Raw genomic sequence first — 26,282 nt, 5'->3', positions numbered from 1 at the left:
GTGGGGGAACTGTCGCAGAGCAAAAGCACAGGCAAGCAAGGAGAGGAAGGGAGGCAGTTTGTCAAGGAGCAGCAGACATCTTGGATGCCTTCTGCTCATTTTCTGAAGTGCTGCCAGTTTCAGATGAAGGTAGCTGGGGAAAAAGTAGGCCCTAGGCTGCTTGGGAGCTGGCAGGCTGCCCCTCCTTGACCTGTAATTAACCTGGGCTAGAAGATGAGGCTGCTGCTTTGTGAAATGCTTATTGTCATGTAATAGCCGTGATGGAGATGAAACTGCTGGGGAGTGCAAAATTGACTCATTTATACAAGTTATAACCTGACCAACAGCATTCACAGCAGCCCTATCAAACTGTGCTTTGTGCTGGGGCAGTCTTGAACTCAATCACTGCAGACAGATTTCACTCATTATCCATTGCTCTCTTTCAGGTACTTTGGACATGCCATTTTATTAATTTAAACAGAATGCAACAATCCTTTTCATACTGTTTTTTGAGCCTTTTTTAGAAAGATGCATCGCATAAGACTTTTTGTTTGATGGTGCACATTGAGAAGGCATCTTTGCTGGACTGTTCACAAAGATCTTGCCAGGTTTGTTTGTTTGATTGGTTGGTTTTGTTTGTTTGTTTTTTTAGTGGGGAAGTGGCATCTCATTTAGAGTGCAAGAGCATGCCTGAAACATTCAAATGTGTTCCCAGTGAGACAGCTCTGGGTACAGTGTGAAAACAGGGAGTTTGCTTGACTGAAGAAGGTCATCCTATAGCAGGACATCTCTCCTTCTTCTAGCTATTTGTCTTCAGTAAAACCAAGGTGACAGATTAAATGTCACCAACAACCTTTGCACTTTTGCTTGTAATTATTGGCTCTTTGAGTGAGTCAGCAGACACATAAGACTTATCTATATTATGATTAATTTGCTATTAAATCTTATTTCACCATTTAGTTTAATGGTGCTATTGCTTCCTTACAGCACACATTGCAGAACACCCTTTCAAAGCCACAGAAATTAAAATTGATTAAACACCCAGTACATTGCCAAAAGCTACATGAAAACTGAGCATGAGAAGGATGTCCTTGTTTACAAAGGTGCTGACTAGGAAGTCTAAGCAGGCTTCGCCCCCACCTTACACATGAAACTAGGTGATTAGATCACTCAGGTCAAAGCCCTAGAGAGAATCAGTGGCTAGTTGGTGGGGTGTAGGCTCCATTGGGGTGACACTCCTATTCCTGATGATTTTGAGAGAGTGTTAGTCTTGTCCCAATGCAGAACAAAAAGGCATCTAAAGTCCTGAAACATTTTTCTATGTTGCTAGGGAAGTCAATACAGAAGGACAAGGACAGTGTTTTTCTTTCTTCATCCATCATCCAAGTATTTGTAATTTCTGTGACCACTCCCTGAGTGCATTTTTCATTAGCTTTTATGCAAAAAGTATTAATCTAACATTTTCTGGATAACAGGAACAATAAAAAAAAAGAATGGACAATAATTCTGTTATTTTCTCAAGGCAGTACTGGTCAGACACCCTTATCTTAACTCCATGGGGCTCCTAAGCTGTAAGCAAAGCAGGTTGTAGGTGGATTAAATCAATCTCTTTTTTTTTTTTTTCCCCCCCCAGTCTCCTCTTTGCAAACTTTTTTTTTTTTTTTTTTTTTTTTTTTAAAGTAGCAAACACTTGTATTTTAACCTTTTGGTACCCACTAACTTTGAAGCTGAAATACTGAGAAAAACAAGGCATTTAAATTTTACTAGGAGAAAAAGCTACCCCAATGCAGCACAGACAAGAATCTCTTTGCTCATCTTATGGCCCATAGAATCGTCGAGCTGCCGGGGGAGGTGGAGGTGCTGAGGAAGTTTCTATGAAGACCTGAGGTTCAGACATTGTTGCTTGAAAGGGCTGGAAGTAGCTTCAGATATTTGCCTTCAGTTGACTATCAGGTGACAATCTCAACATGGTTGCCTTCCAGGGCTACAATTTTTCCTCCTACCTGTCTTCCCTAGGCTTGTTCGAAGAAGAGCCACAGTTAATTATAATTTCTATTTCAGAGAAATATGTTTACTTTTTTTTATTAATATATGATATTACCAAAGATGGTATTCCTCATTTAATTTCCTATTTCTGAGAAAAATAATGTGCTCGACTATAATCCCATTGAAGTCAATAGGTTTTTCTGAGCTTACACATACCAGTTCTGTGTGTGTTTCTCATTGTGCTGCTCCCCTGGCTGCTAAAACCTTCCCATTTCTCTGTACTCTGTCTACCTTTCAAACACCAAGTTAATCAATTACACATGGCCAGTTCCAACCCCTCCTCACTGCTCTTTTCAGTTCATTTACAGGTCATTCTGCCTGAGACACTATTGTGGGGGAAAAGAAGATCTCCTGCAGCTGGGGCTGAGATTCCCAGTCGTATGGCTGGGGATTTGTGCCACTGTCAGTCTGCCAGCTGTTAATCTACTCCCTGACCCAAAGCTCTAGAGAGAAACCACCTTGCTAAAGCAAGGGAACATCATGTACCAGAGCCCCATCACTGGACAGACTTAACCTTGCACTACTACAGTGACTGACTTGTCATTGGGAAAAAGAAACCATACAGCTGGGATATCAATTTAAAAAAATGCAGCATAGTAAAGCTCAAGAGTGTTACATGTTCTGCACATATAAGCAACATCCATTCAAATGCTTTTTTTATCCTACTACTTAATTCAATTAATAATAATATAGCAATTGCCCAGGAGCATGAACATGTTCATATGCAGGAAGCAAATCAACTCGCTAAATTACTGACAAAACCAAACCAACCAAATGGTTTTTCCTCAGAATAACATCCCCTCAACCATTATCAAGCAAAAGGTACCTGTATGAAAAGCTTACACTTAAGGCAGCCTCCCTGGCACTGTGCTATTTGTGATATCAACCCATGCAGTTTATTACAGCATGCAAGAAAATAATTTTTATCTGCAAATATTTTGTAGTAGCTCTTTATTGCATATGAATTATGGGCCATTAGCTACCAAATAAGAAATATCTGCTCACACACATGGCATGTAGCCACCTTAAAAGGGACAGTGAAAGCATATGCCTAATGAGGTCACCGTGGGAAATTCACATTGAGTCAAGCAACTGATTAACAAGTTTATAGAAGCAGGGTCTGAAAGAAGATAGTTCTTCACCACTTCCCAGGCTAGGCTGTACAGATGGCACTTACTCCAAACTGTTCCACTTCGTGTTAGAAAGTGTTTAATATGCAAGTTCAACCTATTCTATTCCAGGCTGAACATATTCAAGAACCTGAATCAAACTAGTCTCAGAGAAAGTGTTAGAACAACATTTGCAGCTTAACTTTTCACCACAGACCCTGGAAGTTATCTTCAGCCCTGCTCCTTGCAGGAAGAGTTTCAAGGAGGGTTGAGTTGAGGATTAAAGCAGATGGATTTTATGCCAGGATTTAGACACCTAAATATATGTGTCTTATTTTCTTCATCATAAGTGATTTGCTTATGGTGACACAAGATGCTCATGCTCTAATAGATACTGTGTCAAGCTCCAGCATAGCCTAAACTATATTCAATCCATTGGATTACCCATAATAAAACACTAGGGAAAACCAGCACATTGAATCAGATGGCTGGATATGAAAGGAATCAGCGGCCTATGTCCAGAGGCTAAAGGCAGCTATGAAAATAATAAAAATCACCAAAACAAATGCTATTAAGTAGCCGCTTTGCTTGACCCCTCGGCACAATGTATCGGGAAGCTGGCAAGAGGTAGGCCTAACAGTGGCTGGAAGAGTGCAAGAGAGGAGGAGCTTCATCCCGAGGAAAAAGAGTGTTGGCACATGTAAAAGTGCAGAATGAAAGGATGGAGTTAAGTAAGTGCCAAGCTTTTAGTGGAGCAAGAGAGAACAGGTTATTTCAACTCCAAAAATTGCAAACTTGACCATAAAATAGCATTCTTCTGCAGAAGACTGAATATCAAGATATTAGTTGAATAGGAAACTAAGTTACAGACAGACAAATGTGTGGTCTGAAAGAGTTAATCAAAAGAAAGAACAAAATGTCCAAAGAGCTGGATATTACAGAAAAACTTGGACTGCCAGTGAAAAATCAGGAAAATACTTTATTTTTAAATGGAAAGCACCATCTTCCACATGGAACCTAAACTACTTGCAGTTTCATTATGCATCACCCATTACTGACATTACTGATCCTCTGGTGGAGCGGACATTAAGTGACCCAGGTAAAGTCTGAAGATGAGCCACCACACACAGACCTTGAAACAGTGGGGAACTGAAAAAAAAATAGTGCAATTAAATTGTAACTTGACTATAACCAAGTATATGGACAAAGTAAAATGAGCTCTGGCTCAGTTTCTCAGAGAAAATTAGATAGTTCCGCTTAAAAAAAGTAAGTGGGAGAAAAATATATCATTTGCAAATACATTTTTTTACATTATGGTTTTAACTACCAGCTTTTAAATCACATCTGAAGAGGCCTGGGAAAACATATTAGCACCTCTCCACAAGTGCTGTATTTGAATATGGTTGGCTTGGGGAGAGGAGGAAGAAAGATTTCCAGACTCAGTATAGGCAAAGCCCGAAGGCTGTTGGCATAAGCACAAAGTTAAGAAAATTCAAGACCATGGAAAGAAAATGCTTTTAAAGCAGAATTCACCAAAAAGACATTAGACAGCAAACAGGAGATAGGGTCGTCAAGAGCAGCATTTAATAATTAGGTCACTGCTCAGCTGTAGAGGTCTTTTGTGGACAATGAAGGTGTTCTACAATAGGAGTCAGAAACCTGCTGAAAGCCAATTTCCCTGCCTGTTTCAGAAACCCTCCTGGATCCCCTGGTTCAGTTGTTGCCATCGTAATTATTGGACTGCCAGGGCAACTGATACAGCAAATTGACTGTTAACTTCCAAAGCTGCTCACTGCTGGTCTTAAAGAGTTAGTGGAGGAGCTCTGAGAGGCAGGAATAACGGACCTACCAGCAATTTTTGTGTGTAGAGGGACACAGTGCAATGCAGTTACTGACTACATGTAAATAGTTTTCTTTTTAAATCACTTTTTGTGATTGTTACTCTCCTTTCCCTGCCTCCATGTCAGCAGAGCCCTTACACATCCACTGTATTTTAAAGCACAAGCTGAGGTCCTATGTGTATTTCTGACTTTTGTAGATCCTGGCAGCCAGCTGTCAGAGAATGCCAACCAAGTGAATATTAGCTGGTAGTTGCATCCTGCATCCAGAAAAGGATTTCGGATTTGAAAGAGAAAAGATGAGGCTGCTGCATGTTACCTGAGAGCTGCCACAGTAGAGGTAAGCCGAGAAATGTCATCTCCCTACATACGAGATGAAGCATGCCAGCCCCTGGAGTTTTAGTGAATGTGTTTCCATTTCTTTTCTTTCTTGTAGCTTAAATATTTTATTATTCTCCAAAAGGAGAATATGTGAGCAATAAGAAAAACTGTGTGTGAAGGAGAGCACTTGCATTCTCCAGGAAGCTTCTAGATGGGTGAGATGGCACCTCAGAGGCAGATGGATACAGACGTCTAATCAAACCAGTCATTAAGCTGTGCGGAGCTGGGAGTGAAGCTCAGCGTAGGTTCAGGCAGGTCTGTGTGCAGTGTGGCTGGTTTTCCAGCTCATGCTTCAACTTAGGGTGTCATTTTGTTTCCCAAGCAATGTTTTAGTCATCTAAAGGTATAGTGTGCTGGGCTGAGCAGGCTCGGGCTGTTCTTTGAGCCACAGGCAGGACCCAGCACAGACTGAGGCTTTGGTGTGCAGAACAGCCCCGTGCCTGCTGCTCTTGGGCTTTGAAGAGGCTCCTGCCATCATGGCAGGGTGTGGAGATGGAACTGGGGTGAGGATCTGGGGAGCTGTGGAGGGCTTGTAGGAAAGCAAGTGGGAGCTGGGAGCTGAGACCAAAGCTCATCTGTCAGCCAGAAGTCAGAACAGCACTAACACTGGAGTAGAAACACATGGAGCAAAGCATCAGCACATCAGGGCGAGACTAGATTTACAGCCAGAAGCTTGGGCAGCCCTTAAACAAGAGTTGATCCAGCCAGTGCAAAGCCATGGAGAGGCTGTGGTCAGCTTTAGGTATCTCAAAGGGTATCTCAGCCTCCTCAGGGGCATCATGATATCTCTCGCGATGGACTCAAACCTCCAAGGCTGCGAAGGAGCACAGACCAAACTATTTGCAATCCCATCTGTACTGCATGCTAACGTGCTTTGGTCGAAGTGACATAAAAGGAGTTGTTTTTTTCAGTCTAGTGGGAACAACACTGTTCTCTGATGTTTCTTCCTTAGCGCAATTAAAATTTTGCTTCTGTTTTATGGCAAGGGAAATAGAAGAAAGTGTCGATAAACCTCAGAAACTCTCCTTAGGAAAATGTGTTATAGGTATAGGCGCTTGTGGTTTTATAGTACATTTTTTTTTTCCAGTTACAGTGTAGAAATGATTTTAAAGGTTCTGTGTTATAAAATAAAAATTACAGAATTTTAAACCAATTTTAAAGGCTAAGAAGAAGATTTTCATTTTCGCACTAGGGCTGTATAATCATTATATTGTAGATTTAATTGATGGAGTAGGCTTCAGGTTTTGTTGTTTAGTTTGCTTTAAACCATATAAAATTACTGGTTGTGGAGCTTACTGAACAACAACATTTAGTAAACTGTCATTGGTCTCTGTACAATTAATAGAAAGGAAGAAAGTGTTGGCATATGTACTGGCATATGACATCGTTGTTCCTAAAAGGAACTGTTACTCAGTGGCTCAACAGTTGGGATTAATTGGCTTTGCTCAGTACAGGGGAAAAAGAGCAAGAAGTTCAAGTTCCACTAGCAAAATTATGCACTATCACTTAGTTATCTCTCTTCAGCAGGAAATATTCACTGAATTGATTGAGAACAGTTTTGGGGTTTTTTGTCAGACTGATCCATTTAGTCTATGTAATTACAGGCTAATACAATTATATGTACACTGACAGCCACTCACCGCCCATGGACCACTTTTGTTGTATATTGCAAGTCATGTGCCACTATAACATTTTTTCAGTGTCATTTAGATTAATTCAAGGCTCTTCTGACACTGTTTTTGCTGTGAGTTTGATTTTGTAGAAACAAATCAGGTCTGCTTTGGAAATATTTGATGCTGGTTTAGGGCCTATAAAGCTACCATCAGTACAACTATCTGTACAGGCAGGGATTACTCAGCTGAGACCTTTACGTGCTTTAAACCATCTCTTTTACAGCATTTGTGTGAGCAATTCTGCAATGTCATTTGCAAATTATGAAGAATATGAAATCGATGAGTGGGGAATGGTTGGGGTGCTGAATAGCTGTGTAAAAGAATCTTCCATTACAAAGAAAAGCAGACAAAAGAAAGGTGTGGTATATGTACACTGTGTACACAAAATGCAGGTGGGATCTCTCAATAAGTAAACTATGGTCATGTGAGATGTGTGGGCTATTTTAGGCTTTTCTAAGTGAGCAGGAAGAAAAACATTATTAGAAGAAATATTGATAAGGAACTGATTTTCAAAGACCTAGAAATTTTGCAGAAGTCATTCGGTATCAGAGTGGGAGTATCTTAGGGGTCTGAGACTGTCCATCTCCCACTGAACAGCAAGAGTCAGTGAAACCCAGCTGGGTCTAGTAGTATTGGCCAATAAGCCAATGTAAACATTAGGAATTTGGCATAACCCAAAGCACTCTAGAAGACTGAATATCAGTAAAATCTGTACAGGATTTCCAGAAGAGGTCTGATTTCCTGGCCAGGTTTTGGTATGAACACCAAGAGAGGAACAGCCACTCTCCATGCAAGCATGCAGGTCTTGAAAGCCTTGGAGAACATTTCTGATAGTGTGAAGGCTGGGATATTGTAAGCAGGGAATGCCACAAAAACACAAGGAGGGAAATTAGATCAGTGTAAGAGTAACTGCTTATCCATCAGTTAGAAAAATACAAAGGTAAATGGGGAAACGGGGACAATTTGTTCTTCTTGAAGCACTTGGATTTAATGACCATTTTGGCAGTCCTGGGACAGTGTGCTCACAGCACATTGCAAAATTTTTTGAATTCTTGTACACGAGATTTGAAAGAGGGAAAATATATAGGGAACCAATAAGTTTCCAATAAGTTACTGGAAGAACTGTATTATGCTTCAAAAAAGCAGGACCTTACATTTATGCTCCGAACCCCAGGATTTTACCTTTCATGAGGGTGATTTCCATGTGGAGTCAGTATTGGGCCAGACTTGCAAAGGTTAATAGATAACAGCAAAATTACAAGCCAAACAGCTGTTGGAAAACAACATATATAATACCGACTCTGCAGACAAAAGATGACTGCAATGGTCATCTCATATGACCTCCTCATCCTGTTATATTTGGAGTGGTCTGTAGAATATTTTGTGAGAGTGTCCATTGAATCTTCATCTCAGCGTCATTTACTAGGGTTAAAGAAATGATAACATCCTTTATCATTAAAGTTAAACACTGTAAACAAATGGTTGAAGTAATGACTTACAGGTCATCAGGGACACTAGCAGAGACATTTGTTAAATAAAGTGCATCTGTTCTTTTATGCTTTTACTAATTAACTAAAGTAGAGGATAAAGAAGATATTAATGGAAGTCACAGATATATTAAATTGAGGGAAATTACTAATACAAAAAAGGCATTAAAATATAGGAAAGAACTCACTCAGTAAAAAAATACAGGGAGAAAGTGAGAAAATTAGATACCGTTCATGGTATAAAACCCAATCAAAATGAAAAGCTATTCTAATTCATGAGGGGAAAGAACAATTTAAGACATGCACAATCAGATAAACCTGCAAAGAAGTGGAATGGAAAGAATCTTAGGGGACTGTGTTTGCAATGCAGTGTAGCAAGGTAAAATAGCCAGAGCAACATACAATGAGGCTGGAATATATAGATACAATCTTTTCACAGTCACACCCTGAATAGCCTGTTCATTTCTTTATGAGATGAAGAAGATCTGATAAATGGGAAAGAATTCAGATCAGCGCAGCAAACAGATTCATCAAGGTCCAAAGTCTGATTTACAAGGAAGAATGAAAAGACTTCAAAACGTATTAGTTAGATCAAGAGACAAGTACAGCCTGGGAACAAAGGAGCAGTCTCAAAATAAAGGGACTTAACTAGCAAATTAAAAGCAAACATATGTAAATAGGTGAAACTAAGAAAGGAGGAGTACAGACTGGATGTCAACCTTCCCTTTCCTAACAGCACATCCTGTTAGTTTGCACAGTGATCTTGCAGGAGGCATAATGAGTGAAACTTCACTTGACCCACTGAGAAAAAATTGTGCAAGAGAAGACATCTAGGAGTGGGCAGATTCAGCTGCACAGCTCGAAGTTACTGATGTTGCTCTGCCCTCCCTCACCCTCTCAGTTCTTGCCAGAGGGATGATGTCACAAGGAAGTACCAAGTCAGCTGGATGTGGAAACCCTTGTGAGTACTACCCCTATGCCCCTGCCCTGCCCACGGCTGGTTAACTGCTTCTCACTCTCTGTGAGACTCTTTAAGGTATGAATTAACCTCCATCCCACCAAAAGTCAGTCTTCGCCTTCCCTGGTTGAAGTGTTTCTTGGTCACACAGTGAATCTATGATGGATGAATGGCACTGTTGTTTTGCAAATCCAGCTGTGCCAAAACCAGACTGTCCAGTAGATGCTCACAGGATTTCTCAGCCTGGCAAGTACAAGAATGTCAGTGGGAAATGGTGTCAGTTGGGAATGAGAAGCCCTAACTGGGCAGCTGCAAGGCTGACCTTCTCTTTGGGAAGAAGGGCAGCTCTCTGTCCTGTTTCATAAAGCAGAGGAAAACAGTGGGTAAGATTTGAATGGCAAATTTAGGGAGCAAAGAGTGACACTGTGGCTCAGCAACCTGGCAGTGCTGAAACTGGAAAAATGCTTGTTAAATTTCTTGGCATTAATGCCCCGCTGAGCAGCTAAGCTGTATAGCATAGAAAATGAGTTGCTGGGAGGTAATGTCTGCTCTGTCCACCTCTGATCCAAGGGGATATTTCCCTGAAACTCAGTTCTCTTTCCAGGCCAGTGTTTCAGTACCAGCCCTGTGATAAAGGAGTATTCACTTATTAGCACAAATAACCCCATTTCATGTACAATGTGCCCTAACACACAGTTCCTGTTTCCCTAAACCAACTTTTCTGTAGCTGTTGGTAAGGATATCATGTTATTCATTAAACCTTTTATTAGCGTGCTGCTGGCTTTCATTGTCTAACAGCACCCACTGTGTTAATGATCATAGACTGTAATGCTGAATAAGTACGGTGGGAAATAACGCACATAATACAGGCAGGAGGGCAATTGATTGGACAGTTTAATCTACTGGTTTATTCCCCTGCTGCCATTAGAAAGTCAATATCATTGAGTGAAAATGCCAAGACATCAATTTGCGAGAATGTTTGCCTTCGGTGGGATTTAAAGAAGTGATGAAAAGTGAAGAGAACATTAAAAGTAAAACAATACTTACACAAAACTCTTTCAGACCCAAATTAGTCACACTGCTTTCAGGTAGATATTGGTTTTAGGCAGTACATTCATACAGTAGCACTGAACGGCTTTCAGCTTCATTTGCTGGATGAAGTAAAATGCAGAGACCTTTCAATGTTTTCTGTAGAGAAGCCTGAATCAGAATCCCAAACCCAAACACCCCCAAATGTTGGGGACATTTGGATCTGATAGACAGATTAGGTAGGTAGTTAGGGATAAGTTTAGATATTTGTGGAGGAGGGAAAAGAAATCTTCCAATGAGTTACAGCCTGCATAATCGTAATATCTGCATGGAAAGGGCGTGCATGTGAAAAGGGGAGCATGACTAACAGAGAGAGAGGAGACTGGAGAGGAGTACACTGGAGAGAAGTACACGGGAGAGGAATAAAGTTTTCCAGGCACTGGGAAAGGCACTGTGATGGCTACAAGTCACTTGACCTACTGTTAGGTGCCTGTGCCCAGCTGAGGTGATGCCACAGGAGAAAACCACCAGTTGAGATGTGGCCCGATGGAATGCAGGGCTTGGATGTCAGCAGAGCCACCTGTAGGGCAGTGCTGCAGCAGGTCTGCTGCATAGTGAAATGCTAAAACACAACAGCTGAAGTTGGGCTGGATGCTTGAAACATCAACTTATTCAGCAAGGGAAAGAGAAGCATCTTCTCAGTGACCCCTTTCCAGCTCTGCGCTGGCAAACAGGTGGCACAAATGTGGCTGAGCCACATGAACTGCTTGCAAGAGGAGTTATGGTAGGGGTGCTGTGTGATCCAAGCAGTATTACTTCTGGAGTCCCCCTTTCTCTTCTTGGCTTCATGCTACCAGGGAGAAGCTGGAAAGCTGGGAGTGAAACCTAAAGGGCAAACGATTAAAGGCAGCCACAGACATACATCTCCTACCAAAGTCTGAGAGCTGAAGAGCCACAAAAGATTGAAGTGTTTGTGGCTGTGACATTCTTGAGGAATGTAAGCAGCAAGGTTAGCAAAAGTTGGCAAGGCTGACCCCTATAAACTATCATTCAGGTATCAGGAGGAAAAGTTTCCTAGGCATCAGTTTGCTGGCGCCTACTCCGGCAAAACATTAAGGAAGTGGCTAATGTTGTTATTTTGGATTCTTTCCACTAACTCAACAAATCATTGAGGAATTTATTTACAAGAGAATACTAAGTAGGAGAAGGAGTGGGTAAAACTATTATGTGCCTTGTAGCAAACACTCTTTGATGAACATGTCTACAACAGTCCTGGTGTTCATGTGCTAAAGGACATGAACTCCACTTAAAATTGCACATAGGCAGTTTGACAGCTGAAGTGCAGCTGACTTTTTAAGGGAATGCCCCACATCGCTGGGTGATGAAGGTGACTTGTCTCCATCCTTGCTGTCTGTGATGTATTTAGAAATAGGATTCCAGGTTGCTGGGAGGCCCAGATTTTATAGCTTTATGTTGGGTAGTATCACTCTCTTTTGTCAAAAAAAGTAGGAAGGACAAGGGAGTGAATCCCTAAGTATCAACACCTCTTGTGGTACTGCTGTTTCTTGGTACTAGGGTGGGAAGTGGTGGCACAGCTGAATCCCATTCCTTTCCTTTCCTGCAATCACAGCAGTGCACTGCCATGCATGAATATGAAAGCCAAGCACACAGAGGATGTCTGTGTGTGTGGGTAGGTTTGTGAGTACATGTCTGCTGGTGCAGGTAACCCCACAGTATTGTCATGGCTCTGGTGCAGCTCATGCTTGCCACCATTGGGCTTTTGTTGCACAAGCAGTGCCCAGAGCTGCAGTGTGGATGCTGCCAGGACAGGACTGGGACCAGGGCTGGGGGAGAATCTCTTGGAGGCTGCCAGGGAGGGTTGACGGCTGGGAAGGAGTATGCTGTGAGCGGCACAAGTGGGAAGTTTCCTGTGGTGGGTGCAAAGCTTGTCAGACTGCAAGCGCTGGCATTTAACTATCCAAAGACATGGCAGGGACATCCTGGCTTTGCTGAAATTAGTGGGATGGCAGCTTTGGGCTTGATGGGAATTCAAAAGGTCCATCGACTGTGTGTGAGTCATGACAGGTAAAACTTACAAGCCTGAGTGTCTCAAGCCTAGGATCCTAACTAGCACTGGGCAGGTCTGTGTTTGAGGTAACCACTGCCCAAATGTCCCAGACAACCCCTTCACACAGCAGGCAGGGCACATGCTGAGCACCTCTGCAAACCTTTGCAGTCAGCTGAGAGGAACTGAAATGGCACTCGAGCTCAGAGCTATGTAGGAGGATGGGCTGCAGCCATGCTGCTCAGCTGGTATTTTCATAATTTTTCATAGAATCACAGAATGGTTTTGGTTAAAAAGGACCTTAAAGGTCATCCAGTTCCAACCGCCTGCCACAGGCAGGGACACCTTCCACTAGAGCAGGTTGCTCCAAGCCCTGTCCAACCTGGCCTTGAACACTGCCAGGAATGGGGCAGCCACAGCTTCTCTGGGCAACCTGTGCCAGGGCCTCACCACCCTTACAGGGAAGAACTTCTTCCTCAGATCTCATTTCAGTCTCCCCTCTGTCAGTTTAAAGTCACTCCCCCTTGTCTTGTCCCTAGTCAAAAACCCTCTCCAGCTCTCTTGTAGCCTCCCTTCAGGCCCTGGAAGCTGCTTTAAAGTCTCCCTGGAGCCTTTCTTTCTCCAGGCTGAACAAGCCCAGCTCTCTCAGCCTGTGTTCTGTGTTATAATTAAAAACCTAAAGCTTTTTGTTCTCTAACCACCAACGAAGATGCATAACAAAACTCAGGAGCAGATGTACACAGGAAAAGACAGCTTTGGGAGTGAACCAGGAAGCTCGTTTCAGGGATCCCTGGTGAGCATGTGCTTCATGAACCTGACAAGGCACCTGCAGGTCCTGCAGCAGTGTCTGCAGGGCATTCCCTGCTCCACACCTGTGTCTGGGAGACAATGGGAATCAAAACCCAGCAAAAAATCATGGCAAAACGCAACATCTCCTGTGCTGGGTACTGGAGTAACACAGCTAAATGCCTGGAAATGCCACTGTGATATTAGAGGCGAGCCTGCTGCAGAGCACCCCTGAAGCAGGCTCCACGTGGGGACAGACAGGCAGGCAGGCAGCCTCCTAGGTTTAGCAGCACCTATGCCCAATGTCAGTGTCAGAGAACAACACTCTTCAGGCAGCATGAAGTACGTCACAGCTGCATCGGCTGCTGCCTTGGGTCAGTTGTCACCTTGGTCCCACAGCTTGCAAGTCACTTAAACGCATGGTGTATTTATCAGCAGTTAAATACTGGCATGTTTATTTTCAGCTCTCTGGCCTTCCTGCCATCGTGAACATTACCATTTCTAATACCCAACCCCTGCAGCGATGCTTGAGAAGTGAGTCAGTTCATGATTTCTGCAGCACCAGAAGCCTTGCAAGGGGTGGCAGAAGGAAGGACATAAAGCCCAATGGGGATCCATCCCTGGAGGTGGGGTGCATGGTGCATGGGTGAAGGTACGCACATAGAAAGGGGAGGGCTCCCATTCACAAGGGCTTTGCCTGCAGAAGACTTGAGCCCATGCCTGTGCTCACAGATCTCGCCACCTTGTGATTTTTAGTGGGAGAAGCAGCTAGAGAAAACAGAATAAAATTCAAATCAATTATGCTGTTCAAAGTCAGTCTCTAAATTAATCCAATTATGCTGCAGCAATCTTTGCTTAATGCCTAGAAGCTAGGAAATGATTGTTAAAGCAGTGGTTGGGGAAATTAGTTTATAATGACAATAACCAACAATGGAAGATGCTATTCTGAAAGTAAAGTGGTGGTGGGGAAGTGCGGGGAGAGAAAACATTCTATTATTCATCCTTCAAGTGAAATATGTAGCTTAGCTATTAGAGGATAATGCACCAGAGCTAGCCAAACACGGTGCTGCCTCCAGGTCTCAGTGAGGAAGAAGTCGAAACTTGCTTTATGATATTCTTTACTAAGGAAACCTCCCAGCAGTGTTATTATGGAAGTACAGCTCTTAATAACCATTGCACAGCCATCTTCTGAAGCAGTTTGCCCACACAACGTCTCTGTCTCAGTCAGGCAGGCTGCTAAAAGCCTATTTTTATATTTTCAAAACTTAGGCTTCAAATCAACTTGGTGCAGCAGCTCAGATTCAGGGCCTTGATATTTTTCACAGAATCATATAATAGTTTGGGTAGGAAGGGACATTTAAAGGTCATCTAGTCCAACCCCCCTGCAATGAGCAAGGACATCTTCAACTAGACCATGTTGCTCAGAGCCCTGTCCAACATGACCTTGAATGTTTCCAGGGATGGAACATTTGTCATCTCTCCGGGCAACCTGTTCCAGTGTCTCACCACCCTCATTATAAAAAATGTATTTATTAAATCTAGTCTGAATCTACTTTTAGTTTAAAACCATTACCCCTTGTCCTATTGCAACAGGCCCTGCTAAAAAGTTTGTCCCCATCTTTCTTGTAGGCCCCTTTAGAAGGGGCCTACTGGAAGGCTGCTATAAGGACTTCCCAGAGCCCTCCCTTCTCCAGGCTGAACAAGCCCAACTCTTGAAAGCAGTGATGAAGAATTGCATATTGACAGTTTCAAGATGGGATATTGAAAATATTTAAAAACATTTGGCCCAAAGTGCCTGAGTAATGGACAGAAAATATCAAGTAGGAATTCAGCTAATTGCCCTAGACGAATTTTACTCAGTGCCTGCATGTCAGGTAGCCTTTACGGGAGCAAAACCTGTCTGATACATGAAGGATGCTTGTGAGTTTTGACTCATAGTCATGCCACTATAGTGAAGTCATTAGTATCTGGGATGGTTTGCATGCGTCTTGTCCCAGAGATCTCTGAATCATTGTCTGGCTTTCTTGCTTTCTAGGATACTTCATAGTGAGGCTTTATTTTTAAGCTCAAACTCTTCTCTTCGAACCACATTGTTCAGATCATCTCTTCTGGAAAACAGATGCATCTCACATATCGGAACATAAAGAATATATTTATAAGATACCCTGCTCTGAAAATGCTTGGGTATAATTTCTGAGGCAGGATGCTTGCTCGTTAACACTGGAAGAACCTGTTCCCAATATTGCAGCCCACACGCTGCTCAGAAAACATTTCTTTGAGCTGCGTCAAAATTTTACAAAAGACTTGAAGGAGTTTCGTTTCAACCCAGTGGGGAGATCTCACACTGTTTACAGCCCGTTGCCTCAAGCCCACTATTATTATTCATAGCCCTTCACATTCAAAATTGCACGTAAACCCTCACAAAGCCATGAGCTTAGCTTAAAACCCACCAGGTAACCTCACTGGTGCCGTGCTTTTCAAAAGTGCAGCCAAGATACACTTTCAAACTTTGCTTCACGACCTGAAGCAGCACAGAAAGAAAAACCCACCACATTTCCTTAAAGTGTAAATTGAAATTCTTGTAGTTGGCAAACTCCAGAAACCACAGTTTTAAATGGAAAGATGGTTGGTAACCGCCAGCTTTGTAGCAAAAGTGTATTGTAGGAGTTGTGCAGCTATATTTACACATACAAATGTATTAAATTATACTGATTAGCTAAATAACTTCCAAGAAAGCCAAGTGAATATCATAACACAAGAGCCTTTAATATCTCATCAGAAAACTCTAAGCAATGAATATATTTTCTCCTTTGTGCTCTCCAGGTTTCCAAATACCACATGCTTCCACAGTGATCCAGAGGAGGATCATGAATTAGTTCTTAATTATCACTTGTCATCCAGAAAGTGGTCCTTAACAGCCTTCAGAGGTGCCAGAGACTTCTTGGAGGGCTTCAGGATTCACACCAAGGGAACCATGTCAGTTTCTACCAGGCAGGAGCTGCCCCTTTGGGAGCCCTGTGGTGGTCTGCAGCCCTATGCAGCACTAGGGGCATGCACAGAGATGACAAGCAATGCGGGGGATCTAAAAAAAGCAACCCGTTTTGTGCTCCTAATACCTAGACCTGGATTCCAGATGAGGGCGCAGGGTGATGAAGCGTGCAGCTCATACTGACGGTGATGACCTGCTTTGCCCAAACCCTGACAGAGTCCAGAGCACAGAGGCTGTTTGCACATCCCTGCTCTGGGGTTGCTCCAGGGTGATTGTAGCCCAAGGCAACTGAGGTGCAGTTCAGTTGCAGCCCAGCCCTCTCCTGCAAAGGCAGCATTTTTGGTGTTTGCTCTCTGAAAGCAGTAGTTGCTTCTGTGTTGCCACTCGTGTCATGGCACGTGCTGCATCACAGCAAAGCACTGCGGCCAGGGCTTGCTGCAGCTGCTGTATCCCAGTTACTGAGTGCTCAGGTTATCTTCACTCTAACCCACTGGCGGGGGACATGGGGGAAAGTTATTTTGTGTGCCTACGCAGGGAGTTAGTTTAGCTGAGAGAGGGACGTGGCACTGAGGCATGTGAAATCTATTAATTCTGAGCAAATGAAGAGCAGCTGAAGGCTGCAGGCAGTACCAAAATGAGGTAAATGATAAAAACTGGGGATAAACCAGGAATTACTCAGGGACTTATTCCTCAGCACTTCCACTGTGGCTGTTAGTGCCTTGGCCTCACAGATGTCAAGTGCAGTCAATCAAAATAAAAGTTACTTAAGGCTGCAGCTGAAATTAACCCCTACCATGCAAGAGTTTGCACCCACTGGCAGTTGAAGAGCATGCAGATGAGCAGAGCCACCCTCCTTGTAATGAAGCAAATGAGGAGCTCCTGCTTGATGGCCTGTGCACTTCAGGACTTTGGTTCAAGTTACAAGGACACTAATAGGTGTTGGGCAGCTGATACAGTCCCACTGAGCTGCAAGCAGCACTAACCGCATGCTGTAGAGGACAATTTCTAACCCGATGAACTGCTGTTTTACCACCCTCCTTCCCCTTGCAGACCAATGACCCTCTCATGTAAGGACTCAGTGTCCAACCTTTGTTCACTGTGCCAGATTTCTTCTCCTCCTCCTGCCCTTGAAAGCATCCCAGACAACATCAGTGTCATAGTGACTTATCAGTGTGTGTGGGTACAGTGTGGGAGGAGTGGGGCATGTGTTCCACATTTCCCCAGTAAAACACCGTTTGTGCAGACAGGCTGTTTCAGGTCACAACTTTACAGAGTAACCCACATCACAAAACTGCAGTGCTAAATCCAGTTTATCCAAGCACATCTCAGGCCCATCAGGAATCGTAGATTGTACTGTGAGCTGGAAAAATGCCTCATCTGTATGTTCAGCTTAAACACACACCAAGCAGAGACTCTGTCACGAGAGATGAGTTATTCTGGCAACGCACAACTTTTAGACTGTTGAGTTTCTTCTCTTTTCTGTCCCACAGCCCACCTGGGGCCTGCTTTCAGTTCCTTAGCTGCTTCCTGAATCTTAAAAAGGAAGAGATTTAAAGCACAATGCAAACCCAAAAAGTGCTGAAAAGTGGCTTGAATTACTGACAAGAGGAGCCACCTGCAGGGAAAGATGTGTTTCATGCAGGCAAGCTGAAATGCCATTTCCACCAGTGATGGTCAGTGAAGCAGATGGATACTGGAAGACACACATCTGTTGCTCTGAGGTATGCTCAGAGGTGGCATTGCTTCCTTGGGCAGGCCCTGGAGGGAGAGCCAAAGATGATGCCAACTGATGGCTGTGTCCTGTGGAATTGGCACAGAGCTGCTGTGTGTGTGGGTCCTGCGGTAGGGCTCCCCTGTGGTCTCAGAGGTTGGCTGAGAACTTGGATACAAGGACAGAAAGTAAAAAATAGAGAAATTAAATGGAGCGTTCTTCATTTCGTATTCAGTGCCTAGGAAAAGAAAGCTTTTCTGTGGGATGCAGCTATAAGATTAGGAGAGACAAAGTTGAATTATTAAAACATTTATTCATGCATGAGCTCTCTGAGGACCAAACACATCCACTTAATTAAAACAGAGAACTTCCCAAGGACCCTTTATATTGGCACTGACACATTTAATACTTATGTCCTGAAAGGGTCATATGTATCCATAGTGGTAGGTCTGAAAAGATAAAAAGCTTTTCTGTCCTCTTGCTGTACTCCCTGCCAAAAAGCACCTACTCTTCATGCTTGGTCTGAAGGCAGCATGATGAGGAGGAGGCTGTTGCCTATGAGCTTTGCTGCTGACAGTTGGTCAATAGCAATGGTCGCTTGTGCTTTAGTGAGAACAGCTTGCCTGTTGTGAAAGAGCAACAACAACAGCCAAAATCTGACAGACAAGGCAGGCAAACATTCCTGGGGACTGACAGATGTTGGTCTCCTGTAGAGAAGGGAAAGGGAGAAAGATGCATCCCTTTTGAGGGTCCTTGGCCAGGGTTTCTCTCCCTTATGGTTCCCGTGATTTGGTTTTTCAAGACTTCTTGTGGCAGATAGATATGGAAGGGGCAGAGAAGAAACCTCTGCATCACTCATGTCCCACAGCAAATCCAGAGAAGGATGGATGTTTTATCATCACTTGTTAAACTTACATGGCTTTGCAATATGGTTACTGTCTGCCAACTCTGGCAAGAGTTTGGCTTAGGGAGAGAGAAGAGGTGACTCAGGAGGAAGATCTGGCTCCATTCCCCTTCCCAGTCCCCTGGCAAGACACATTGACTCACAGAGGACAGGTCAGTGGAAGAGGGCAGCACATAGCAAGCTGTGGACATAGCTTTTCATCCCACAGGTATGGCAAAAAAATGCACTTCTCAACTAGATCAGGTTGCTCAGAAACACACCCAACCTGGTCTTGAAGAGCCTTGGGTATGAAGCTGCAGCAAACCAGCCCATGGTAGGTGATGCTGCCTGGGGGATCAGATCCTGCTGCCTCCCGTTCCTCAGAGAGGGAGGGGAGAGGGGACTGTGCCAGGTGCTGGGCTTCAAATGCTTCTGAAATGAAACCAGAAGGTGTTATTGGATAGGAAAAAAAAATTATAAAATACTTGCATGCAGGTAGTGAGAGCTGGGACCTGCTGGATAAAGACAGCGATGGTGACAGAATTGGGCATGTGATGGGTAGGGTTCACTAAAGAACAGGAGCAGCCAAGATGAGGTGTGGAGTGACCCACAGAGTGCACATAAACTTGAATTCAACAAGGAAAAGAAAGAGCATTTGGAGGCTCTGCTGAGGAGAGAACCAAAAGAAATAATGCACAGTCTTGGTCCTCTTTTAACTTTTGTATCAGGTAAACACACCTGTTTTTTTTTCTTTTTTTGTGGTATTGATTCACCTTGAAGGCTTAACTACCAGGGAACATTTCTACTTAAAAAAAAAAAAAAAGTTTTTTAGAACTTATGGGTTTATGGTGCACGTTCAGTTTTTAATTAAAAATGATTCACAAATGTTTTCTTTTTGACAAAGTCTGATTTAATAATTTATGGGAGACTTCTCATGCTGAATTTTCAGCTACATGAAATACACTTCATTAACAGGACCACTATATATTCATTCTCCAACTTGTCATCTACTGCAATCTTTACTGTAGTAAAATTAGGCAGAGCTGAGAAATCCTAAGTTACAGCTCCAGGTTTGTGTGTGTGGATTGTCATGTTTGTAAGACAGTAACCTATTCTGCAAGCAGTAGTGCCAAGAAGGAAACTTGAGACTTTCCATCCTCCGCAATGGATGTTACTATCTAACACTGAGAAGACGCAAGGGCCCACTCCACATATGCGCAAAACCCAACAGTGAAAGTATTTGCATGCTTGGAGTTTTTCACGTCTCAGCGCTAAGTGACACTGTTCCCTCGTCTTCAGCCCTCCCCAGCACATGCACAAAGAGAAAAGGTTAGTCACTACCCATTGCTTTTTGCGTCTGTCATGGGTCCCACTACACCTTCTACAAAGAGCTGTGATGTATTCCCATTCTCTTGAGAACTGCTGAGGGCAAGACGAGTTGGAAAAAGTAAAGCTGCTGGTCTTTAAATTGAAACGACTGCTCTTACTTGTTCTTAAACCAGTGTCAGACCTTAGGAGCTGTCTTTCCTGAACAGCAGCGAAAGTACGTGCTCAGAAAGCTTAATGAAACAAGGTGCACTTTATGCCCCTTCTCTGCTCACTTCCACGCCTGGTACACCTTCAGAAACCAGCACTGCCCAAGTTCAACAGCCTCAGTGGGAACTGCGTCTGTGATTCCGCCTTAAGAGAGCCCTTCCTGGCAGCACATCCTTGTTAGCTATCTAACCTATGGAAGTGGATCAAGAAAGCAAGATAAAACAACCAGTCAAGAGACGTGGGTTACTTAATGAGTTAAAAGCCATTTCACAAAACACATTTTTTGCCTTTTCTAGGATGCTCCTGCATCTTGAAAAAAGTGGGAGTGAGTGATAACTTCATACATGAAAACACTTCTTGCTGGCAGGTTAACCAGGGCATTTAACTTATCATCTATCAAATTCTCAGTTTCCATTTCTCCACCCTGCCTGTGCAGAGAGAGGCTGGGGGCCAGTTTACTACATACAACTACCTGAATGAGCAGGAGTCTACTTCTAGAGAGAAAGCAGGTTTCTGGGTTGCTTTGGCAGCGAGCAATGGATTGGTGCCTCTCAACCCCCACCCCGTACTAGGTCCCCCCACCACAAGGATTTGAGAGCAGGGTTTGTTAGAGATACCTGAGTAATCAATGTCAAAATAAGAATTTTCAGTGTCATTCTGGTTGTTAGATAACTGTTTGGCTTTAATCCTGTCAGCATGCTGTCTGCTCCCGGGACCTCTGTGCAGTACCAATTGCAGATTTTGCAGCTCCCACAGAGGCAGATCAGTCTTCACTGGCACCGGACCCCTAGATAGATGCAGCTCGCAGTCTGGCGGAGAGCTCTCGCTCTGTGTTTACACAGAGTTTAGATGATACTGGGTTTAGTGGAGTGCTGATTGCTTTCAGGACTCCTTCCCAGACACACACACCACCAGTTAAACCAAAAGTATCAGCCATAAAATAAAACTGGGAAGAGGACACAGCCTTTTGCACCAAAAAGCTTGTCAAACTTTGTGTATGGGAATCACTCCATGAGCACTGTGAGACAGCTGCCGTGCTAGGGACATGGCATCCAACAAGCAGCTTGAACCAAGGCATCACATTGCTGAGCTAACAGCCACCTACCCAGGTTTGCTCGCTGGCTGTGTTTGCATTCAGAGCTTGAATGCTGCCCCAGAGCTGCATGACTGGAAGAGATCATCAGCCGGAACGAGTCTCTGCAGAAACTTGTGTTGTCAAGTCATTTGCAGCATCACAGTGATCCAAAAAGTTGGTATTATTTCAAACTATTTCAACTGGGCTTAATCTAAGAAAACACAAAACGTACCCCACGACATATTTAGTATTTGCAAGCACTCATCCTCTGATAGCTGGAGAGGCTGCACTTAAGTTGCTGAAAAAAGTATTTTGACTTCCCATTTTACAGGCATTAGTCTTTTTCTTCTGTTATACAATGCAACTCACTCAGAGACATCCTGACTGTTTTCATGAAGAGCTACAGCAGGCAGGTCACTGTAGACTTCAGCTATAGGGTATCTGTGCAAATGTCCAAGAAGGTTAACATTTTCCCAAAGAAAACACTATTTGTGCCTTGTGGATGCTGACATTGCATTCTGAAGGGGAAAATCAGTATTAATCTGGAAAGTTTCTATTTTCTCAGTCTTCCTTTCATTGCCATTATGAAGCTTTGAAAACTAGGCTCTTATTTGAAAACCAGCTGAGATAATATTCAAATATTCTCTCCATTTTACTGCCAAGTGGCAAAATTAAGTCCTTCTGCAACAGAAAGTACTTCCCTGTAACTATATCTGAATTTATGAGTCTTCTTTTGCAAACGTGTTTTAAAAGGATTTATCTCTCCAGTTGATAGCAGTTGAGAATAAACCATGGTTCTAGACTCCGAAATCCAATGCCAGAGCAGTAATTCTTACAGTACCTTCAGAGGCCGGTCAAAGAGACCTGAGAAAATGTCAGAAAGTAAGAGTTCATGTACCAAAGAAAAGGGAATCTTCTGAGCCAGTGTTTCTATTCTTTGTCTCGGTTACTTGCCTGAATCTACACATTTGCTCTTGCTTTCAATGTTTTTTATTATTTTCATGAAGACTAAAAAAAAAGATAATATGGAAAGATGCGTTGTATTTGATAGAAGAAAATGAACAGGAAAGGGAAACAAAGTGTACAAAATGAATTTTTATTAAATGAAAGAAAATCTGTTTTGTGGGTCAAATATGAAATAGAATATACAAAAACTTTACATCAGAACTCTTGTCAAAGAAATTAAATCCTACCTAGACTGAAGTAGCACTCGTTCTTTCCAAGACAACACAAATGGGTGAATATGTTTTTTATGGCAATACAGGATCACACAGTATGCTGTGCTAAATTTCTGGTTACAGAGAAGAAAAGTTTAAAATCTAAATGATGTCCCTAAAGAACCCAACTATTCCACAAAGTAACTTAAAAACATGAGTTTTGATCAGTATGTATTCTCTTCGAAGCAAATGACAGATGGGGTCAAGTGCAGAGTTCACAAAGCTTGCATATCACATTACCTGTTTCTATACAAATATAAATCGTTCTTTTTTTTTATTTTAAAAATCCTGTATACTTGATAGCATTTATTTGTGGAAAAGGATGACCAGTTCATCAGGTTCCTGCTGAACTACCCAGACAATTTCAACTCCTTTATCTCCTCTTTTTTTTTTTTTGAAGACCATTACCCATAAACTGCAGACTGCAATATTCTTAAAAAGCTGCTGTATGTTTAATCATGAATCTTTGTATCACTGTCCTGTATATGAAGGTTCTGCAGAGCTCCTAACATGTCTTTGGCATAGCACACCAAGTCCCATTTAATACTTTTTTTTGTTTAAAAAAGTATATTTTCCTTTAATAAAACACCTTAAAAACATCTATTTCTGATTTTGTAAAATAATGTGTCACCTCTTGTGTTGCTTTGCAAAATATACATACACATTTTGGAAAAACACTGAGTACTGACATAAGAGACTCATCTGAAGTCCGATCCGTTTATGAGAAGTAAAATATAATTACAGATTCCGTCTTCTGCATGAATATCACATGAAGTCATTCAATTCAGCTTCAAGTGCTGCTGCCATTTCATCTGCTTCAGAACTGCTTCCTTCCTCATCTTCATTGCTGGATTCTTTACTGGACTCACTGGCAGCATCATCTTCTTCCAGTTTGCGCTTGTGACCCCTGAAACAGTAGACAGAGATAACGTCCATTAATTGAGGTACCTTGTTGTATGACATGGAAAAAAAAATGGCGCTGAAGGACTCAACTTTTTTTCAGGTCAAGATAGAAAGTACAGCACTTGCTTTTAAATGAACAAACAGTAGTTCACACAATTGATTTTTTAATTGCTCTTATTTACTGTCAGCTCTAGGTGCAAAGAACAAAGTACTGTTAATTTTGTTTCTTCCATTCTTCTGAACAAAGAATGAAAACAAAGTTTAAGACTGAAAATAATGAGTTGATTTATTTTCCTCTTGCATCCCAAAAGAACAAAGAAATCCACCGTGTGAATGAGAAATTATCAAAATATGATTCTGAAATATTCTTCTCTTTCATAAAAATAAAACCATAATGATTAACCAAATCTCACTGCCCCAGCTTTTATACTTTCATGTTTCCAAACATAGGGGTCTCATTCTTCCCATTTTATGTCTCTTTAGATTAGTACTGCCAGGCTGCACAACACATTTCTTAGCACCTCCGGAGTATTAACCAGTTTCAACAGGAAGCTGATGTGCACCATACCCTGCTGAAAGAATCACGTTCCTGGTTGTGAAAGATCTCCAAGGAAAACCTAACGCTTCAACTGGGACATAGCCATAAGGAAAAGAATTTGGATTTGTGGAATGCTAAAATCTCTTTTCCTTGCCAAATGGGAATTTTTTACCAGACATGTACTTCCAAGACAAAAATAAAGTTGAGACTTTGCATTGTGCAGAATTCATAATGAGCTGTAGAAACACATTCAAAATCCTTTCGTGATCATTTGATCAAATTTCAAGCAGAAAAATATATGCAAAGGGGGTATCTCTTAAGTAACTGTCCTTGTTATTGCTAGGTGGGGTTTCATTCAGAAGAGGATGCATCTACTTGCTACCATGAAAAATTAATAAACTGATCTTTTACCTTGTAGCAAAAAGCAGTAATTTAACAATAATCCATCTACTTTTGAGAGTGTAGAGAAGTAGCACATAGGAAGAAAGACCTTTGTTATAAATACTGACTTACGTATATCCAAAACAAATAAGTAAAAATAAATACAGTCAAACTTGAGAGCCTGTAAGGAACACTGAAATACAAAGCTATTTTTATTTATACAGACATTCTTACTGTCATTTCCCCAGAAACATTAATTCTCAGACTGCTTGATTTGTTGGCTGGTTCAGTGACACCTGACCCTCTTCTTTCTCAGCTATTCAGGCAGATGGACAAGGTAGGGTGCAAAGTCAGGAGCGGAGTCCGAATCAAAATGGGAAGCAAGCAGTACTGTGTTCTCTGGTTTTCCTTTCTGCTGCACCAGTGGGACAAACAGATACACTGCTGCTGCTTTACTGAGTGCTTCCTCACAGTATGTTAGGTGGGTTTTTGTGTTCAGTATAGGGTGGTAGGAGTAATATTCCAGGAGGTAAGGCTGAAGCCCTGGGATTCAGCCTGGGGTCTATATCCCTAACAAGGAATAATGGGATGAGGTGAAAGCATTTCCTGAGTATTTTGCTATTGGAACTCAAATGTGGCCTGCTGAGGGAGTTACAGGGCACTAAATGCAGCCTAATAAACAATCAAAAGCAGTTTCTCAGGCATAACGCTGATTTCCATGCAGCTTACATTAGCATGCAGTTCGGGGAGGGAAATAACTCAAGACTAAAAATGCCCAGTTGGAAGAAATCTTAGCACATTTCCATTAAAAGCTATACATATGTATGGTGTTTCACTTGCTCACTTCGTGATGATTTCAGCCTTCAGAGACACAGCACTATTTTAGGAATTAACGAGGCTATTAGCTAGAGAAAAGCTAATTGGGAATTAAAGAAAGCTGAAAACGCCTTAATCAGCAAAAGAAGAAAAAAGTTGCGCATATTTAACAAGTAGTGGCTAAGAAGTATACATGAGAAATAAAGACAGAGACAGACATGGAGTGCATCTATAGCACAATGCTCACAGCTGAAAACATTTGTATTCATCAGTTTGTAACACTGCATCTATGGAAACTGATGTATCTACCAATTGAAAAAATAAAATTGACAGTCTGACAGTTATAATTTACACGTATGAATCACATACAACTGCAGATAATGATTAAAAAACATGGCAGGACAAGCAGGTTTTTAGAACCAGCCCAGATACCATGATCTTGCTGGGACCTAAATCAATAGCAAAGATCCCATAGAAAAAAGGTCTGTGAGACCTTGAGAAACAGTATCTCACTGCCAGCTGATAATTTCTTAAAAGTAAAGAACAGTATCATTCACTAAATAATGAAGGCAAAGACCAGCAAAATTACTGATTTATGCAATAAAGCCACTTTCAAAATTTAAATCTACTCCATAGCAACTAGATTTCAGTGGGAACAATCAACAAAAAAAAAAAAAACCACAGGGACCTGAAATACTCAGTATAGCTAGTTAATTAAAGAATGGAGTTCCGGTCTACAAAAAGACTTTCAAGAAAACTTTAAGGGACAGGCCTGACATATTTTCATCCCTCATTTGATTGTATTAAGCAGTACCTTTGGAAATGCAAAAGTCTGAATGTGATCTATTTTGTCAGTTCTTGTTCTTTCATCAAGGCCAGAAT

The 26,282-nt window shown here is 42.2% G+C and overlaps 1 protein-coding gene and 1 long non-coding RNA gene across 4 annotated transcripts in view; one reads left to right on the top strand and one right to left on the bottom strand.

Moving 5' to 3' along the window:
- Nucleotides 1–242: 242 nt before the first annotated feature.
- LOC115617755 lies at nt 243–24,797 on the top strand. The gene is made up of 3 exons (XR_003994671.1): nt 243–587; nt 5,173–5,312; nt 24,149–24,797. It is a non-coding gene; the product is annotated as an uncharacterized LOC115617755 (long non-coding RNA).
- CTDP1 (CTD phosphatase subunit 1) overlaps nt 22,626–26,282 on the bottom strand; it is a 104,437-nt gene continuing 100,780 nt past the window's right edge. For 2 of the 3 annotated variants that reach the window (XM_030508542.1, XM_030508456.1), the window contains one exon: nt 23,030–23,669. In XM_030508542.1, the coding sequence (XP_030364402.1) occupies nt 23,528–23,669 (142 nt within the window). In that variant the 3' untranslated portion in view covers nt 23,030–23,527. Of the gene's footprint in view, nt 23,670–26,282 lie in introns of all 3 variants that reach the window. The other variant, XM_030508282.1, reaches the window with a different exon arrangement.

This window comes from Strigops habroptila, chromosome 1 (genome assembly GCF_004027225.2).
Source record: "Strigops habroptila isolate Jane chromosome 1, bStrHab1.2.pri, whole genome shotgun sequence".
In the NCBI taxonomy this organism is placed as follows: Eukaryota; Metazoa; Chordata; class Aves; order Psittaciformes; family Psittacidae; genus Strigops; species Strigops habroptila.
Note: the sequence above shows the minus strand (reverse complement) of the source record. Positions and strands in the feature narration are given on the sequence as shown.